Consider the following 19,768-nt stretch of genomic DNA (forward strand, 5'->3'; position numbering starts at 1 on the left):
GTAGCATGAGTATATGAAAAAGTTAAACATTGAAAATATTAGTTGGAAACTGGCTTATTTTGCTAACAATTATATTCAGAATTCTGTTGCTAGATTGTTGTTTCTGGGAACATTGGAGGTGTACTTTCTATACTTGCTAAAATACAAGCTTTACAAGTACTTTCCATAGTATTAAGTGAGACTTTAAATACTCCTGCTTTTTTAGATCTAATTTCTGCTTCAATTTATCCTTCTCTTCATTTTTCCTGTTTGTCCTCATCTTACCTGTTCTTCCCTGGTTTTGCCATCTCCCAGTATTCAGGAATCAGAGCAAATAATTAGTCTGCTTTTCTGCAGAATAAACTATTGGGTATACCATCATGCTTTTGATCTACCACAGAAACAAATTATTTTAGCAAGACATCACTTTTATGTATTGTATAATGTATGTATTGCTTATGTTTTAAGCAGATTTCAGCTCTTTTCCTTCCATCACATTTGGAATTGGGGGCCCAAAAGATGTGAAGGCAATAAAGCTTCCAAGATAACTGGGCTGCAACCTTATTTGTAAAATAAGAAATACTTTGTTTCCCAAATTTTAAAGGAGTGTTCCAAATTTTAAAGGAGTGACCTGTTGCGATGGATTTATTCTATAGCTATAGAAATATACCCTTCTTCACTCTTGGACATACTTCTTTACTCTCCTCCCGCCAAGTTCATTGAAAGAGAACCCATGTGCCGGTCCAGAGCATCGCTGCATCCGTAAGCAACCAGACTTCAGCTTCCTCTGTCACCATGGTGCCGGCTCGGCTGGGCCCGGCGGTCGCCATGGTAACTGGGGCGGGTCGCAGCGTCCTGGCGGGCTGGGCGCATGCGCGCGGGGACTACAAGCTGCGCCGCGCGGCCGTTGGCCCCTCAGCTCCCCTCGACATGGCGCTGAGGCGGCCGCCGCGACTCCGGCTCTGCGCTCGGCTGCCCGACTTCGTCCTGCTGCTGCTGTTCAGGGGTGAGCGTGCGCGTTTCCGCTGTTGGGAGACTAGGGTTGGGGGCGACGGAAGCGGAGCGGGCCGAAGCGGCTGGAGCCGGTCCGGGAGAGAATAGCGGTCCCGGCTCCGAGGGCGCCCGGGGTCCCGGCCGGAGGGGCGGCGCGCGCCCGCGTTCCCGCAGCGGGGCTGGGACTCGGGCCTGGCTGGGCGGGGGCGGGCAGGAGGGGCCCCGGGACGGCCGCAGTCGGACCGGGGCGGGGAGCTGATTTGGGGTGGGGGCGCGTCCCAGGCAGTGAGTCGGCCCCGGACAGCCGTCGGGCCGCGGGGGCGGGCTCCTCCCGGGCGGGTCCTGTGCTGGGCGGTGGGCTAGTCCCCGGCGGGGCCCTCCCGGGCGGTGGGCCCGGCCCTCTGGAGGGAGCGCGGCAGCTGCGGCGTGGGCGCTGGAACTTGCTGGAAGACCCTGCGCAGCAGTGCTGTGCTCTGCAGAAGGGACGGTGAGCGGGGACGTCGCCGAGGAGCAGCGAGGTAGAGCTCCGAGGCCTGGCGGGCTGCTGGGCACAGCCTTCTGGGGATCTGCGGTTCGTTTGACTCGACACAAACAAAGGAGCTGCTTTTCTTTTGCAGAAATAAAATGGATATCAATCCAGTACCTTTTTTGTCTCTGTCCTGGCCGAGGAGACCACGCAGACCCTTATCCGGAAATAGCATTCGGGGCATTTGACCAAGACACACGAATAAACTTGAGTTTTGTCAATTTTCTTTCCCTCTGTTTGGAATTCTCATTAGATCCACATTTTCCTGGACAGTTGTACAGAGGACTAAAATAGCTTTCGTTAAGTGAGCGTGTACTATCTCGTAGGCACTTTGGAGCCATTATCTCCTTTACTCCTTTCAGCAACTCTGTGAGGTTAGGTTTCATTAATCTGTTTTCAGAGTCAACTCTAGTCTGCTTTCCAAGGCTGCATTCTAAGTAAGCAGTGAAGCCTCAACCTCATATTTACCTAAAGCAGTACTCCACACTTTTCCCCTGGCAGCCATCCGCAGGTAACCAGACCAGGACCTTTTTCGGTTCTTAGGTCATTTTATTATTTAATTGAGTTGCCACCGTCATCCCATGATGTTTTACAGAATATACAAATTAAAACACGGAGGGACTGTTTAGGAGTGAAGGCGGACAGATTTTGGAAAACAAAGCATTCCTGTGTTTGGCGCTTTATGCTAATGGGATGCTCATGATGGGCTCTGTGACAAAAGATGAGTTTTAGCGTGTAGGTGGTATACGCTAAGGCAAAGTCTATATACTTTGCCTGAAAGTGATTCCCCAAAGCAAATGCAGTTGGGAGATAAGCGATCAAGGCTAGCCAGGGGACAAGGGTGTCAGGAATGTCCAGCACCCGCTGTGTTGGTCGCACTGACACTGTCCTATTCACAGCCTGGAACAACTCTCTATTGTTGAAAAGATCCGCTCACGTGAAAGTTTTGCCGTTTTGTTGCAGAGGCATTTTGCAGTTTAGCTCAGGAATGATTTCAACTTGGTAGTTTGTTAATAAAACTGGAAAATGCGAAGAGCTTCCCATGCCCTTAACCCCTGATTTCCTTCCCCTAAGGGACTCGTTTTGTGGCTTTTTTTGCTAGTAGGGGCTGGGATTTACATGCAGAGCAGAGGAGGAAGAATCGAATTTTGCGAACTAGTACTAATGGCCAAGAATCGAGGTGATAGGATGTATTAATCCACTTTGAAGGCATGTAGCTATCTTTTTTTAGTAGGGGGCTCTTTTTCCATTATTTGGTTTATGCTTTAAGCATGCCCTAAAACTGTTCTTCCAGAAGTCATGACAACTGTGTCTTGTTTATTTTTTGTGATTATTCTCAATTGCTATTACAATTTATTTTCATTTTAAAAATTTTGGTTCTTGATATAATAGCAAACATTTATTTTGTGGTTACCCTTTGCCAGGCTCTGTTACAAGAATTTAATGTGTACTAATTTATTCAATCTTGATAACTCTAAGAAGTTGCTACTATTATTGTGCCCTTTTGTGGATGAAGAAACAGAAGTGTGGTGAGATGCACACCCTTGTCGGCAGTGATATCCTTCATTACTTGTGTTAATCCAATTTTTAGTTATTTGTATTATTCCATTTGACGGGGGAGTTCTTTCAATGGATCAGTTTAAACAAATTGTCAAGTTTTCAACACTATGTGGTGTGTATGTAAAATATTCTTTTGTTGACTCATGACAGGCGTGGCTCAGCTTTACAAATGCTATGCCACATCTCTCTTTTGAGTGATTGTGTACTAATTAGTGTTAGGTTTCTAAATCTTTGATATTCCAGAGAGAAGTGCCTTATTTAGAATTAAAACAGTAACAGTTTTCATTCTTCAGATAAGACAATTTGTGTGCTGAAACATGTCAAAATCTGAAAATCAAAATTTCTGGGAAATTTTTGAAAAAATGTTCAATTCTTTTATTTGCATTTGTTTGGACTCCAGTACCATTTTTTAGAATGGCATATTCTTTTGTGTTGTTGTAATTCTTAATTATCCGGCAGATATAATCGTTGTCAGACTTGTATGTATGTTTTTAAAAAAACAAAGAACACCTGTCTTGAAAGCATGCAGTACTTTATATCAGCTGCTCATTCCCACATGACTTGTTGATGGGCATTTGTTCTTCAGTGCTTCAGGCTAAGGAGACTGAATGGATAAGTACTAGAGATACTTAATCATAAGTAATTGCAGTATTACATCCAGGCAGAATTATCCACACAACCCCTACGCTCTATGGAACTTGTTTTTAAAGAAACTCCATGGGGTGGGTTTAAATCAGTTCTTTTGAAAGCAACCAGACTTTCATCAAGTATAAGTTGACCACATAATGTAACAGACACAGCTATGAATTTAGTACATTCAACTAGCAGCTGTTAGAGATGTGATATTAGCAAATTCCTTCTCCATAAATTCTTTGAATTTTTTTAAAAGCACAAATGTAATAAAAGAAAGGAAAATATGTGTGAATGAAGTTAGGATGTATGGAATCTGCTGAAGAATACCCTAGTAGTGAAGTTGGAATTTTTTTTTTTTTGAGACAGAGTTTCTGATGCAGTGACATGAGCTCAGCTCACTGCAAAGCTCACTGCAAAACTCCGCCTCCCAGTTTCAAGCCGTTCTCCTGCATCAGCCTCCCGAGAAGCTGAGATTACAGATGCGTGCCACCTTGCCTGGCGAATGTTTGTATTGTTTTTAGTAGACATGGGGTTTCACTATGTTGGCCAAGCTGGTCTTGAACTCTTGACCTCAACTGACCTGCCCACCTTGGCCTCCCAAAGTGCTGAGATTACAGGCGTGAGCCCCTGTGCCCAGCTGGATTCTCTTTTAAGGTATGTTTATAGTTGGCAGGGTGCGGTGGCTTGTGCCAGCACTTTGGGAGGCCGAGGCAGGCAAATCATAAGGTCAGGAGATCAACAACATCTTGGCCAACATGGTGAAACCCCGTCTCTACTAAAAATACAAAAATTAGTCGGGTGTGGTGGTGCGCACCTGCTGTCCCAGCTACTCTGGAGGCTGAGGCAGGAGAATCACTTGAACCTGGGAGGTAGAGGTTGCAGTGAGCCGAAATTGTGCCACTGCACGCCTGCCTGGGGGACAAGAGTGAAACTCTGTCTTGGTGGGGGGGAAAAAAAGAATTAAAAAAGGTACGTTTATAGTCAGGTGGTGTGAATGTTACACTGTTAAAGTTGAATGCAAATTTCAGATCTTTGTATATAGTTTCAGAATTCTAGCAGTATATGCAAATAGCTTCACTGGCGTGTAAAGAGATCCTGAAAGAAATTTTTTGTAAGCACATTCTTTTACACCTAGTTTAGCAAGGACAGTATCCACTGTGGTGCTGTATATGGAGAGCTAACGCCTTAATTGACGGTCTCTTTGCTTCTTGGCGTGGCACACAGAAAGCTTCCTGAGAGTTAGCCCGTGTTCTGATGTCCCAGGAATGCTGTAGTGTTTTGTGTTGGTGAGTTTCTTTTGGTTTTAAGTAGTATCTGTTTTGTGTTATATATTACATTTCCCATGACTAGTTAATACATACAGCAGAGGTTTCAGTGCTGCTTGTATAAAGACATCAAACTATTTAATATAGTTAGGACTGTGTGAACAGTTTTTCTTAGTTATCTTTCATTTGCAGAGTTTCCCAAGGTTTCTATGGTTCAACCTTCCTCCTGAAAATTATTGCCAAAATCAAATTTTGCCATATTCATGCTGTCTGCTGTGTTTGACAACCTCAGCCCACAGCCCACAGTGATCCTTCCTATCTCGAAATAAGCTTAGATCATAGCCTTTAGTTCAGTTTAGTACAACAGCCATTTATTGAGTATCTATGATGTGTCAGGCACTGTTCTGTGTGCTAGGGTTGCAAAATGAGTAAAACATCGCCAGCCCTTAGAGAGTCAAGGTAACTGACTGCAGTTTACATTGGGCTTTAATTGTTAGGTGTGAGCGTACTGTATCTTCTCAATGACAGTAAAAAAATTTGTTGGTAACAGAGGCTGAATTTGATTTTTTTCTATCTTTCCAGAGGTGATTCTAGTAAATATTCAGTTTGTGTCTCTTTGTCACTTGAAAGTGAGTTAACATTTCTTAGACACTCTCTTTGTGTCAAGGCATTTAAAAAAAAAAAATCTTGGCCGGGCGCGGTGGCTCACGCCTGTAATCCCAGCACTTTGGGAGGCCGAGGCGGGCGGATCCCGAGGTCAGGAGATCAAGACCATCCTGGCAAACACGGTGAAACCCCATCTTTACTAAAAATACAAAAAAATTAGCTGGGCGTGGTGGCGGGCGCCTGTAGTCCCAGCTTCTAGGGAGGCTGAGGCAGGAGAATGGCGTGAACCCGGGAGGCGGCGGAGCTTGCAGTGAGCCGAGATCGCGCCGCTGCACTCCAGCCTGGGCGACAGAGCGAGACTCTGTCTCAAAAAAAAACAAACAAACAAACAAAATCTTATTTCTAGTGGCCCTAGGAACTTCTGGAAAAGTGTCAGTTTTTACTACAGTAGTTATGGTGGAAGAAAGAGAATGGTAGAATTTATTGACTTGGTTTAATTTCAGAATCTTTCTGCCGTCTGCTTTTTTGCAAGGTTAAGGAGAAAAAGATGGAGAAATGCTTATGATATCATTTAAGTGACACAAGCTGCAGGTGTACTAGTATATACTGTATGGTTACAATTACACAAAACATCTATGCTTAGGGGGAAAAAAACAGGATGAAAATGAACCAGAATGTTGATAGGGGCTGTTTATGAGTGGAATTGTTCTAGCCAATTGTTTTCTGCTTCTCGTTGTTTTGGTTTTCCTGGTTGATTCTTTTATTCCTTTGTCTGTTTTCCAAACGTTATTTAATGAGGATATTTTTTGTGTAATGAAAAAAATTGCATCTTGGTTTGGCTTCCAGTAGATACAATAGTGGAATTTGTATTTGGCACTAGTGATGGGAAAATGTAATTTGTTTGTTTAATGTGACAGCATGTGGATTGTGCCTTTTCTAGCCTCTTAGTATCAGCCACATTGGATGAAGGAGTGGCTGACTGGAAGTTCAGTTTCTTGATAATGTATTCTTTGTGACTCATTTGAGAGATTAGTTGCCACTGACTTTTGGGTGGGGGAGTCAGCTGTGGTGTCCTCAGCAAATGGTTAGCTGGAAAACTGAGAGCTGCCGAGATTACCGCCTCCCCACTTCTTTTTGAACACAGACAAAATGATCTGAGTAATGGCCTTGGTTCACCTGTTCAAAGTGAGCCAAAAATTATGGAGCACCTACCCTGTGGCAGCCCCTGGAAGATCTCTGTTTTCTTCCTCTTGAGTGATAAAAATACAGGGTGCAATTGACTTCTGTTGAAACTGGACTCTGAAAGATGTTTCCTGAAGCACACTGTCAGCTGATGTGCCCCATCGCTTCTTCCTGCCCAACATGGACTTCCTTGTTGGATGTCTTTCTCTAAGGAACGTATTTAGTGTCTTTAGAATGAAGTGCAGCTGTCTGGAAGCTTAGAGACAATGCAACAAATCCAAAGACAGCTGCTTTTTGTGTGTGTGGGGGGGGGGGTGGGCATGTTTTTCCTTTAAAGCATCTCTGTCGGGGTACTGAAACTTAATCAGCCAATCCATATTTATTTGGTAGTCTCCATCTTCATGGCAGTAAAGCACTCCATGGGCAAAACAGGAGAACTTAAGATAATGTCTTTTCTTTACCAGAGGGAACATATAGTTTAGTTAAATAACAGAGCAGCGTTTGGGTAAATATCCTATGGGTTTAGAAGTGAGAGCACTTACTCTGTCTGGGCTGACCTGGTGGAGGAGAATTTCAAGAAGGAGCTGGACTTGTACAGATAATTTGACTGAGTTAAGTATAGATTTGGGAGGGACAGGAGTGTGGATGGGAAGGTGGAGGAAACTGGGCAAAGGCATGGACTTGGGAATGCATATGTTGTATTTTGGGATGAGTGAGTTATAATGATTAATAACACCTGCCAGTTACTGAAAACTATGTGATAGCATTGTGCTTATTGCTCTAGCTGGGGTCTTAGTGAGATTGGGCTTCTATAACAGAATACCACAAACAGGGTGGCATAAATAAGACATTTATTTCACGGGTTCTGGAGCCTGGGATGTCCAAGATGAAGTGCCTACAGATTGGGTTCCTGATGAGGGCCCCATTCCTGGCTTGCATACTGCTGTGTCCTCACATGGTGGAGAAAAAGAGAGCTGTGGAGTCTCTTATAAGGGCACTAAGCCCATGATGGAGTTTTCATCTCATGATCTCATTTAACCTAATTACCTTCCAAAGGCACTACCTCCTAATGCCATCACTTCAGGGTTAGGGTTTCATCATGTGAACTTTGTGGGGACACATACATTCAGTCCATACCATCTGAGCTATTGCAGTTGGTCTCAGCAGTTTTAGAAGTTTCATTTTACAGATACTGAGCCTTAGGCTTGGGTAGGCTAATTACCTGCCCCAAGGTCACAGCTAGTAAATTGAAGAGGCAGATTGTCCGTCAAAGAGAACATTGGCAAGTAACTACATTGTAAAGCACTTTAAATGCCCAGCTAAGAAATTTGGACTTTATTATGTAGGGTCTAGAAATTCATCTGGCAGTTTCAAGCAGGAAAGTAATATGATCAGAATTGTTTTAGGAATATTAGAGAAGATTGGAGAGGGAGGTCAATTAGGAAGCTGTTAGAATAGTTCAAGGAAACTTCTTTCAGTGTAGGTCTCTTAATGTTGAACTAGTTTTTGTTTATATCTGAAAATATGGCTAATTTTGTTCTTGAAATAAAGATTTGCTAGATACATAATCTTAGGTTGACAGTTATTTTGTTCTAGAGCTTGGACTACATATGCTTTCTGGTTTCCATTTATTACTGTTGTGATGTTTGTAGTCATTCATATCTTTGGTCTTCTAGGTTGCCTGTCTTCTTTCCAGCTACTTTAAAATCCTTTCTTTGTCTTTGGCATTCTAAAATATTACTACAAGGTGTATAGGGTGACTTTCTTTTCCTTTTCTTTCTTTCTTCTTACTGTTTTTTCAGACAGGGTCTAGCTCTGTTGCCCAGGTTGGAGTGCAGTGGTACATCACGGCTGACTGCAGCCTTGACCTCGTGGGCTCAAGTCATCCTCCTGCCTCAGTCTCCCAAGTAGCCAGGACTGCAGATGGGCAGCACTTCACCTGGCTAATTTTTTAGACCTTTTTTTTGTAGAGACAAGGTTTTACTATGTTCCCCAGGCTGATCTTGAACTCCTGAGTTCAAGGGATCCTACTGCCTTAGCCTCCCAAAGTGCTGGGATTATAGGCATGTACCACCATGCCCTGCCTGAATTTCTTTTCAGTTATTCTATTTGTTATATGTTGTGGTTTGTATTCCTGTGAATTTCTTTCTTGAGAATTCTCAGTTCTTATCTATTCAGATATCACCTAGCTTCTACCTGCTTAATTTTTCCCTTCTGTGACTGCGATTAAACATATGTAGTCATTCTGTCCTCCAATTCTGTTAAGCTTTTTGTCATTTTTTTGTGTTATTCTCTCTGTGTGCTATTCTGGGTTCTTTATTCATTTTTGTTTTACAGCTAACTACTTCTGCTTCCAACTGTATCTAACCTATTATTTAACCAATGGCCAGAGTTTTTTCACCAATTATATTTTTCATTTCTAAAATTTTGCTTGGTTTTTTTAATAATCAAATCACTTTTTGCTTGCTTAGTTTTCTTACTCCTTTTCTTTTTTTTTTGAGAGGGAGTTCTGCTGTTGTTGCCCAGGTTGGAGCGCAATGGTGTGATCTTGGCTCACCGCAACTGCCACCTCCTGGGGTCAAGCAGTTCTCCTGCCTCAGCCTCTGGAGTAGCTGGGATTACAGGTGGCCGCCACCACGCTGGCTAATTTTTGTATTTTTAGTAGAGACGAGGTTTCTCCATGTTGGTCAGACTGGTTCCGAATTCCTGACCTCAGGTGATCTGCCCGCCTCGGCCTCCCAAAGTATTGGATCACAGGCGTGAGCCACCGCACCTGGCTTACTCCTTTTCAGATTTTTGAAACATTGTGTGCACAGCTGTTTTATATTCCATATGTGATATTTCAAATATCTGAAGTTCTTTTTTTTTTTTTTTTTTTTTTTTGAGACAGAGTCTCGGTCTGTCGCCCAGGCTGGAGTGCAGTGGCACAATCTCAGCTCTCTGCAAGCTCCGCCTCCCGGGTTTACGCCATTCTCCTGCCTCAGCCTCCCGAGTAGCTGGGACTACAGGAGCCCGCCACCACGCCCGGCTGATTTTTTGTATTTTTAGTAGAGACGGGGTTTCACCGTGTTAGCCAGGTGTTAGCTAGGATGGTCTCGATCTCCTGACCTCGTGATCCGCCCATCTCGGCCTCCCAAAGTGCTGGGATTACAGGTTTGAGCCACCGCACCCAGCCAATATCTGAAGTTCTTAGAGATCTAAATCTGTTGTTTGTTATTTCTTATGACTTGTACATATGGTGGTTTCTTTGCTTGTATTATAAATGGATATTTGGTTGATATTAATCTATGAAAATCTAGGCCTAACCCAAGGATGCTTTCTCTTTTGTTTTTCTATTGGTATGCACCACCACACCTGGGGAACTATTTTTTATTTTATTTATTTAACTTTTTTAGACACGGGGTCCAACTATATTGCCCACGCTGGTCTAGAACTCCCAGTCTCAAGTGGTCCTTCTACCTCAGCCTCCCAAATAGCTGAGTTGAGAGGCATGAGCCACCACATTTTCTTTATTCAGTCCACCATTTGTGGGCAGCTAGCATGATTCCATGTCTGTACTATTGTCAGTTGTGCTGTGATAAATATACAAGTACGTGTGTCTTTTTGATAGAATGATTTATTTTCCTTTGGGTATATACCCAGTAATGGGATTGCCAGGTTGAATGGTAGTTCTGCTTTTAGTTATTTGAGAAATGTCCAAACTTTTCTTTTGGATGTGTCCAAGCTTTTCACGGGGCCTGAACTAATTTTCATTCCCACCAACAGTATGAGCGTTCCCCTTTCTTTGCGATCTCACTAACATCTATTGCTTTTTTTTTTTTTTTTTTTTTTTTTGAGATGAAGTCTTGCTCTGTTGCCCAAGTTGGAGTGTAGTGGTACGATCTTGGCTCACTGCAACCTCTGCCTCTTGGGTTCAAGCAATTCTCCTACCTCAGCCTCCCAAGTAGCTGGGATTACAGGCTCCTGCCATCATGCCCAACTAATTTTTGTATTTTTAGTAGAGACAGGGTTTTGCCATGTTGGCCAGACTGGTCTCGAACTCTTGACCTTAGGTAATCTGCCCGCCTTGGCCTCCTAAAGTGCTGGGATTACATGCGCGAGCCACCGCACCCGGCCTGTTTTTTGATTCTTTAATAGCCATTCTGACTGGTGTGAGATGGCATGTCACTGTGGTTTGGATTTGCATCTCTCTGATGATGAGTGATGTTGAGCATTTTTTGGTATGTGTGTTGGCCACATACATGTCTTTTGAGAAGTATCTGTTTATGTCTTGCCCACTTTTTAATGGGGTTGTTTTTTTCTTGTTGAGTTGTTTAAGTTCCTTATAGATTCTGGATATTACTATGCCAAGGATGCTGTTTTTTTTTTTTTTTTTTTGAGATGGAGTTTTGCTCTTTTGCCCATGCTGGAGTGCAGTGACAGTCTTGGCTCACTGCAGCCTTAAGCGATTCTCCTGCCTCAGCCTCCCGAGTAGCTGGGATTACAGGTACCTGCCACCACACCTGGCTAATTTTTGTACATTTAGTAGAGACAGTGTTTCACCTTGTTGGCCAGGCTGGTCTTGAACTCCTGAACTCAGGTGATCCACCCGCCTCAGCCTCCCAAAGTGCTGGGATTACAGGTGTGAGCCACTGTGCCTGGCCAAGGATGCTTTTTCTTGAGAGTGTGGCCTTCCACTGAGTGACAGGACAGCCTCTCTCTGGGGTGACTAGCTCTTTCAGGATCTCTGGCATTACTTAAAAATCTCAGGCGCTGCTTTCCTCTTACCTGCCTTTCTGCTGGTCCGAGGGCTCAGTGTCCCCACTGACATGTTTGTTTGTTTGTTTTTAAGTTGGAGTCTCACTCTGTTGCCCAGGCTGGAGTGCAGTGGCATGATCTCGGCCCACTGCAACCACCACCTTCCAGGTTCAAGCGATTCTCCTGCCTCAGCCTCCCAAGTAGCTGGGATTACAGGTGCTCACCACCACGCCTGGCTAATTTTTGTATTTTTAGTAGAGACGGGGTTTCGCCATGTTGGCCAGGCTGGTCTCAAACTCCTGACCTCAGGTAATCCGCCTGCCTTGGCCTCCCAAAGTGCTGGGATTACAGGCATGAGCCACCGTGCCCAGCCCACTGAAGTGTTAAAATGAGCCTTTGCTCTCAGTTTAACACTCCTCACCCGTCTTTCTGCTCTCTGGTTTTAGCCTACAGCTGTATCAGTTTGTCCTTTTAAAGATTCCCCCACTTCCTTGTGAGACGTGGAGTAAAAACTGTGACTTTTGCGGGATCTCGTTGTTGGAGCAGAAGGGCCCTTCATGGCACCTAATCAGCTACACTTCTGAAAACAGGAATAGCAACTTTACTTCACCTGTTCCCCCTCTCGTTAATGGAAGAGTCACACACTCTTCTTTAACTGTTCTTGTTGTAAGGGTAATGTTTTTGTTTTCCTTTTTTAAATACAAAATTATGGGCTGAGCGCAGTGGCTCACTTTGGGAGGCCAAGGCAGGTAGATCACCTGAGGTCGGGAGTTCGAGACGAGCCTGACCAACATGGAGAAACCCTCTCTCTACTAAAAATAAAAAAAATTAGCCTGGTGTGGTGACATGTGCCTGTAATCCCAGCTTCTCGGGAAGCTGAGGCAGGAGAATTGCTTGAACCTGGGAGGTGGAGGTTGTGGTGAGCCGAGATTGCGCCATTGTACTCCAGCCTTGGCAATAAGAGGGAAACTCCATCTCAAAACAAAACAAAATTATGAACTTAAATATTTGCTGTTTTTTTCATTGCATACATCCCCAGGAAGTTCTGATATTCTTGAGGGTTGAGGTTGTATGTCTCTCCCTAAGAATCACTGCTTTAAGGATGGGGCGCTCTTATTTAAAAAATATGCCCAACTCTGTAGCTATAATCTCTGTTCTTGAATTAGTTTGTCTGAAAAGCAAACATTTATCATTAACTTAAAATTTGGAGAATTACAACTATTCCACACTAGACAGCCACCTGAAACAGCACCTACTTAGTCTACTAGTAACAGCTGTAGATGAAGACATTCAGGGACAAAGTACAAAAGTAACTTTACTGAGCTTTCCAGCTGAAATCTGAGATTCCGTTCTCCACAGGATGAAGTGCTGGTTTACTGAAAGGTGCCATCCGATGTACTGTGTGGACAAAAACCACCCACTGCATCTCTGGAAGGCTCTGTTGTTTGCAGCCTTTCAGATAGTTTTCTGGGTGAAAAAAAGAGCACAGTATCGTGGGTGTTAGGCATTTTGGATTCGTTTCTTAGCTTTGCATGTGATTCATTTTTTGGACCTTGGGGAAATAATATTGGTTGTAATCCAAATCACTTGAAAGTAATTTAAACCCCACCTCTCTCACACTACCACCAAAACATCCACATTTCTTTCCCTTTCTTACCAGCTAACCCACCTTAGGTATATGAGTTTTAGATCCAAAGGAGTGACTTTGTAGGCATATAAATTTGTAACTGATTAATTGAATTAGTTCATATTTGTTAATTATAATTGCACTTGAAGGTTTTGAAAATGTAGTCAACAGAAATATCTTCCTCTTCTGAAAGTTTAGGTGTGTTTTGTAGCCAGGTAAACTTGGTTTGAAGCCCTCCTCCATCCTGAGAGGTTGGAAAAATTTATTCAGAAAACTGTTGTGTTTTTTTTGTTCTTTTTTTGTTTTTTAAATCTACAGCTTTACTTACTAGATCTAGTGTTTCAAGAATTCCTGTGTTTGTTTACCAGGAAGAAAAAATGGATAACCAATTGGTTGGGTTGCTATTTTTAATTCAATCTGATTTGTAAGCATCAGATATGAAGTTTTCAGTCTGACCATATTTGGTCTAGCTGGTAAGTCCACTGGTGATAAAGAATGAGCTAAGAACCTTTGCTGTGAATCACTAAAGCAGTAGCTGAGTAAAAAAAAAAATCTCAATCTTTTATTTGCCAGACAGTTTTAGATCTTGGGGTAACGTCAGTGAAATAGCTTAGGTTTTGACTACTTTATAGGAAAAGATGAAATCTATGGACTCCTCCAAAAAGTGCTTTTATGCTTGATATGGCTTGGCTCTGTGTCCCCACCCAAATCTTGTAGCTCCCGTAATTTCCTCATGTTGTGGGAGGGACCCAGTGGCAGATAATTGAATCATGGGGTGGGTCTTTCCCGTGCTGTTCTCGTGATAGTTAATAAGTCTCTTGAGATCTGATGGGTTTAAAAAGGGGAGTTTTCCTGCACAAGCTCTCTTCTCTTGTCGCCACCACATGAGACGTGCCTTTTACCTTCTGCCGTGATTGTGAGGCCTCCCCAACCATGTGGAACTGTTTAATAAACCTCTTTCTTTTGTAAATTACCCAGTCTCAGGCATGTCTTTATCAGCAGCATGAAAATAGATTAAAAGAGTAAACTGGTACCAGTAGAATGGGGTGCTACTGAAAATACTTGAAAATGTGGAAGTGACTTTGGAACTGGGTAACAGGCAGAGGTTGGAACAGTTTGGAGGGCTCAGAAGAAGACAAGAAAATGTGGGAAAGTTTGGAACTTCCTAGAGACTTGTTGAATGGTTTTTACCAAAATGCTGATAATGATATGGATAATGAAATCCAGGCTGAGATGGCCTCAGATGAGGAGATGAGGAACTTGTTGGGAACTGGAGTAAAGGTGACTCTTGGTATATTTTAGCTAAGAGAGTGGTGACATTTTGCCCCTGCCATAGAGATTTGTGCAACTTTGAACTTGAGAGAGATGATTTGGGATATCTAACGGAAGAAATTCCTAAGCAGCAAAACATTCAAGAGTTGACTTGGGTGCTGTTAAAGGCATTCAGTTTTATAAGGGAAGCAGAGCATAAAAGTTCAGAAAATTTGCAGCTGGACAATGTAATATTAAAGAAAATCTTGTTTTCTGAGGAGAAATTCAAGCTGGCTGCAGAAATTTGCATAAGTAACGAGGAGCCAAATGTTAATCCCCAAGACAATGGGGAAAATGTCAGATCCCCCACACAGAGTCCCTGCTGGGGTACCACCTAGTGGAGCTGTGAGAAGAGGACCACACCATCCTCCAGACCCCAGAATGATAGATCCACTGACAGCTTGCACCATGCACCTGGAAAAGCCACAGACACTCAACACCAGCCTGTGAAAGCAGTGGGGAGTGAGGCTGTATCCTGCAAAGCCACAGGTGGGGAACTGTCCAAGACCATGGGAACCCACCTCTTATGTCAGTGTGACCTGGATGTGAGACTTGGAGTCAAGGGAGATCATTTTGGAGCTTTAAGATTTGACTGCCTTGTTGGATTTTGGACTTGCATGGGGCCTATAGCTCCTTTGTCTTGGCCAGTTTCTCCCATTTGGAATGGCTTTATTTACCTAATGCCTGTACCACATTGTATCTAGGAAGTAACTAACTTGCTTTTGATTTTACAGGTTCATAGGCAGAAGGGACTTGCCTTGTCTCAGATGAGACTTTGGACTGTGGACTTTTGAGTTAATGCTGAAATGAGCTAAACTTTTTGGGGACTGTTGGGAAGGTATCATTGGTTTTGAAATGTGAGGACATGAGATTTGGGAGGGGCCGGGGTGGAATGATACGGTTTGGCTCTGTGTCCCCACCCAAATCTCATCTTGTAGCTTCTGTAATTTCTTCGTATTGTGGGAGGGATTCGATGGGAGATAATTGAATCATGGGGGTGGGTCTTTCTCATGCTGTTCTCATGATAGTGAATAAGTCTTACGAGATTTGATGGTTTCAGAAAGGGGAGTTTCCTTGCACAAGCTCTTCTCTTGTCTGCTGCCATGTGAGATGTGCTTTTCACCTTCTGCCGTGATTATGAGGCCTTCCTAGCCACGTGGAACTGTAACTACGATAAGCCTATTGCTTTTGTAAATTGCCCAGTCTTGGGTATGTCTTTATCAGCAGCATGAAAACAGACTAATATAATGCATATGCATGGAAAGTTTTATATACTGTTTTGGGGGATTTGTAACCCCCCCAGAAGACCATTTATGCATCACCTCGGGTTGAGAAGCCTGCTTTAGGGCCCAGGATCCCTATAGAGGACACATATTTTTAGAGTGTCTGCTGAAATAGATGCTAACTGCATGTAAACTTCAAGAGTGGTATGCAAAAGCATTATGTTATTCTCTTATTTATTCTTTTCATGAATTCTGTTGAAGCCTGACTTCTCTATTTTGTGGGTGATGACTGTTAGTGTCAAACATCTGATCATTTTCTATATGTATTTCCAGCTTAAGTTACTCTCTAGAGGTAGGTCAGAGATGAGACTTCGATTTAAATTGAAAACAGATTATGCATGTAATTTTAGAGATGCTTACTTCTGTGATTTTCACAGTGTTTCATCCTGTTAGTACAGCTTGTGCAGACTTAAGGCATATGAAAAATAGAACAAAATGCTGAGATGAAATTGGTGGAATTCCTCTTTCATCCGGCTCTGGTGTCCATTTACAGCAGATCACTCCCTGTCGTTCCCTTTTTCTCCCTCCCTCTTTCTCTCTGTCCAGCATAGGCAATAGTGGGGAGAGGAGGTTTTTATAACATTGGGTGAGGGATTTGGATTTTATGGAAGCCAGAACAAATATTTTCTCCTTTACTACCCTGGGGCTAATATCCCACATGCTGTTTGCAAATTGCAGAAAACTATTCCTTCAAGTGAGTTCAGAGTCCGTTAACTTTTTGAGGAGGAGTGTTTTTGTTTTGCTCTCTCCTGAACTCACAGATTTTCCTTTCTGTGCCTTTCTTGTCAACTACGTTTCCTACGTGCAAAGTAAGTAAAATCTGTTAAAACTTTAGTTGTCATTATTCTCATGTGTGAACAGCACCTTTTAGCTCACATTAAAAAACAAAACAACACAAAAAACCTCTTCTAATGAAACCTTGAGGAAGAAAATTAGCTGGAGTTTAGAGGCTCTGATTTTAAGCGTCCATGATGGGTCCTTTTCTGTACCTCCTCTGTAGTGGAATCATGATGTGACATGCTTGGTGTAAAACCTGTTTCCAGTGGAAATCACCTTCCATCAAGGCAGAAGTCACTGGATTTGGCTTTCCAGGTGACAGAGATGGGGCACTTCTGTGCACGCTCTTCGCATCTGCCCTTTCATAGAGAATTGGGGAGATGGAATTGGACTCTAAAGAAATATTTTTTTTTCTCTTTGTTCTATGTAAAAGAAAGCTTATGGCTACATAATAAGGAGAACATGGGTCATAAGACTTTAATTCATTTTCTACGGGGGGATCACAGGATTTGTAGCACGGTCTTTGGCTCTGTAGAGTTATTCACTGTCTTCTGAATAACCCTGTGCATTTCCATTTTTCTTCTTTTGTTACCATGGCCCATCTGCCTCAAATGCAGGTCATCATCTTGTCTTTCTGTTCATCTCTTAACTCATTCCCCAACATCCAGCTTCATATGCCTATCTGTAAAGCCTTTTCAGTGGATCTCTTCACTGAGGTGGTCTCTCCCTCTTCTGAATTCCTATCCTGAAGGAGCATAGATAGACCTAGGTTTCAATCTCAGCTCTGCTGTGTGATTGTTGAAGTCAATTTCCTTATCTATAAAAGAGAAGTAATAATGTAAAGTAGCTTTGTAGGGTTGTTTTACAAAATAGTGACTATGTATAAATCTGTCAGAGTGTCTAAAAGTAACAAAAATGACACTAAAATAAAATTAATACAGTAAAATTAAAGTAAGTTAATTCATGTGAAGCGCTTAGCAGAGTACCTGTCATAGTAGTAAGCTCTCAGTTAGGTTTTGTTTTTCATCAATACGTGGTAGAGATTTACTGTTACTGTTGCTCCTGCCACTATTTCCATTACTATTATGTTACAGTTCATTTGGTTCTTAATTATTCAGAGGCAGATTTAAAGGGAAGTTCATCTAACCAGTTTTAGAGCCCCTCGCTTACAAAGGAACCACTTACAAGACCCTGAATTTCACCTAGCATTGTGTCCTCACATTTTCAAAATAAGATGCTTTAGCTGTGGTCGGTTAAGATGGTTCTCTTCTTCCACTCTTCTTCCCTGTGTCATACTTCTCTTCATGTTGGGTAGTATTAAATTGCCACTGGCTTTTTTCCCAGCCGAGGGAACTCGAATTGGGAGCATATTCAGTTTGGGTTAGTGGGATAACTTACGTGGTCCACAGCCACTGCTGTGTATAGTTGCTGTTGCTGGGCATCTCGGTGTTGGAATGGCTGCCAGGAATACTCTGCCATCTTATTTGACTCACCTAGGTTTGTAACATGAATTTGTAGGGCCTACCATGAATGCTAGTGTAAGCCCCTGTAATGCCATGACAGTGTGGATGTGGTTGAAAAACCAGGTTATGAATTTTCTTATGTCAAAGGGTATTTAGGATTAGCCACACTATAAGAAAACTTGAAATGCCCCCAGATTTAACAGTGGTCCTTAAAACTCTGCATGATTTTCAATAATGAGTTATGAAGTAGAAAGAAACCATTCCAAACTGTTAATATTAAATTTTAAAATTAACCACGCTAAAGGAAAGTCTTAACTATTATTTCCTAGACAGTATTACAAAATCATGGGCATATGATGAGGTGATCAAAGATCCTAAATATGTGGCAAACATTATAGAGACTAAGGAATTAATAAACATATTGTTACTTTTCTAAATTTTGTTTTGTGTTGCCAGCTTTTAAAATTTGTAATATTTTTGTGATTTCTGTTTTCATTCTTAACAAACATTCTTTGTACCTAATTTCATATTCATAACTTCATGTTTGTTTTCCTGTTGGAGGCTCCACTGTGACTACCCCAGTCATAGTCTTCCTTGAATCATATCATTTGTTGTTGTATTGACCTACTAATTTAAATCTTTAATGGCAATATGCAATTCCTCTGTGTGTATCTTGGCTCTAAATAGTCTGTGACTTGAGGACGGGGAGCTTGTCTTCTGTGTAGTGTAATATTTGGAACATCGTATATATACAAATACTCATTGATGAGAGAACATCACAGTGTAAGGAGGTGAGTTTCTCTTCTTTAGTTGTGGGTTTGCAAGTGGGGCAGGAACTTCACTAGCTCTTTTGGAAGTTATAGCTTTGACAGATGAGAGGCCGTGGACTAGTTTGTGTGTTTTATCTTTATTTTAAAATAATTTGGCGTTCGAAGACCTGGGTTCTGCTTTGATTGCTGATACTTTGTAGTTTTGAGGTTGTAATAATCTCCTCACATATTTGAGCCCTATCCTCTTAATCTGCAGAAAGATGATCGTAATTTCCACCTTATAGAATCATTACAAGGACCAAATAATATTGTGTGTGTAAACAGAATTTTAAGTTATAAAATATTATGCAAATATAAAATATTATTCTCTGCTTTGCTTTATTCCTTCTGAGTTCTGAAGTATTATGAGTCCTCTGGTTCTTCAAAACTATAGGTTACAATTCTAATTTACAATAACCTTCTCTTTAAAAAGCTCCCCTTATGGCTTAGTTAGATGAGATAGCAAGTTTTAAAATCTATTTTCGTATATTGGAAAAATATTTTATCTAGAGGACAGATGATTATCCTGGGTTTGTTTTTTTTTTAAAGAAAACAAAAATCTGGTTTTAAGTTTCATGAGTAAAGAAGAAAAATTTCTCTTTGACATTCTTGGATTTAAAAAGTGGTTCAGTGATATTTGTAGAAAAGATTACATCTCCTATGCCTAAGGGAAATTTTCATGCCTGAACTAGCAAACTTTGAATAATAAGAGGCTTTAGTGGAAATTCCAGCATATTTTTAAGTAAAAGAGCTGCCAGTACAAATCAGTGAGTTTACATACAAAATAAACAGCTTATTAAATAAATAGCTATTAAGAATGAATGAGTTCAGCACAAGAAAATGCCATGTAAATAGATAGGACTCCAGGTTCCACAGGCTGTGTCCACCTAAGAGGTTTTCTTATTTCAATTTTCAGAAACTGTGTGAGTGTTTTTGTTGTTGTTGTTGTTGTTGTTTTGGTTTTTGATATAGGGTCTTGCTCTGTCTCCCAAGCTGGAGAACACGGTTTGCTGCAGC

General features: G+C 42.0%; 1 protein-coding gene across 1 annotated transcript in view; it reads left to right on the forward strand.

The window, feature by feature from the left end:
• The first annotated feature begins 774 nt into the window (after positions 1-774).
• Positions 775-19,768, forward strand: part of JAM3 (junctional adhesion molecule 3) — a 71,242-nt gene continuing 52,248 nt past the window's right edge. The window contains exon 1 of the mRNA XM_008021574.3: positions 775-985. Coding sequence (XP_008019765.3) covers positions 775-985 — 211 coding nt within the window. The remainder of the gene's footprint in view (positions 986-19,768) is intronic.

Source organism: Chlorocebus sabaeus, chromosome 1, assembly GCF_047675955.1.
Source record: "Chlorocebus sabaeus isolate Y175 chromosome 1, mChlSab1.0.hap1, whole genome shotgun sequence".
Lineage (NCBI taxonomy): Eukaryota > Metazoa > Chordata > Mammalia > Primates > Cercopithecidae > Chlorocebus > Chlorocebus sabaeus.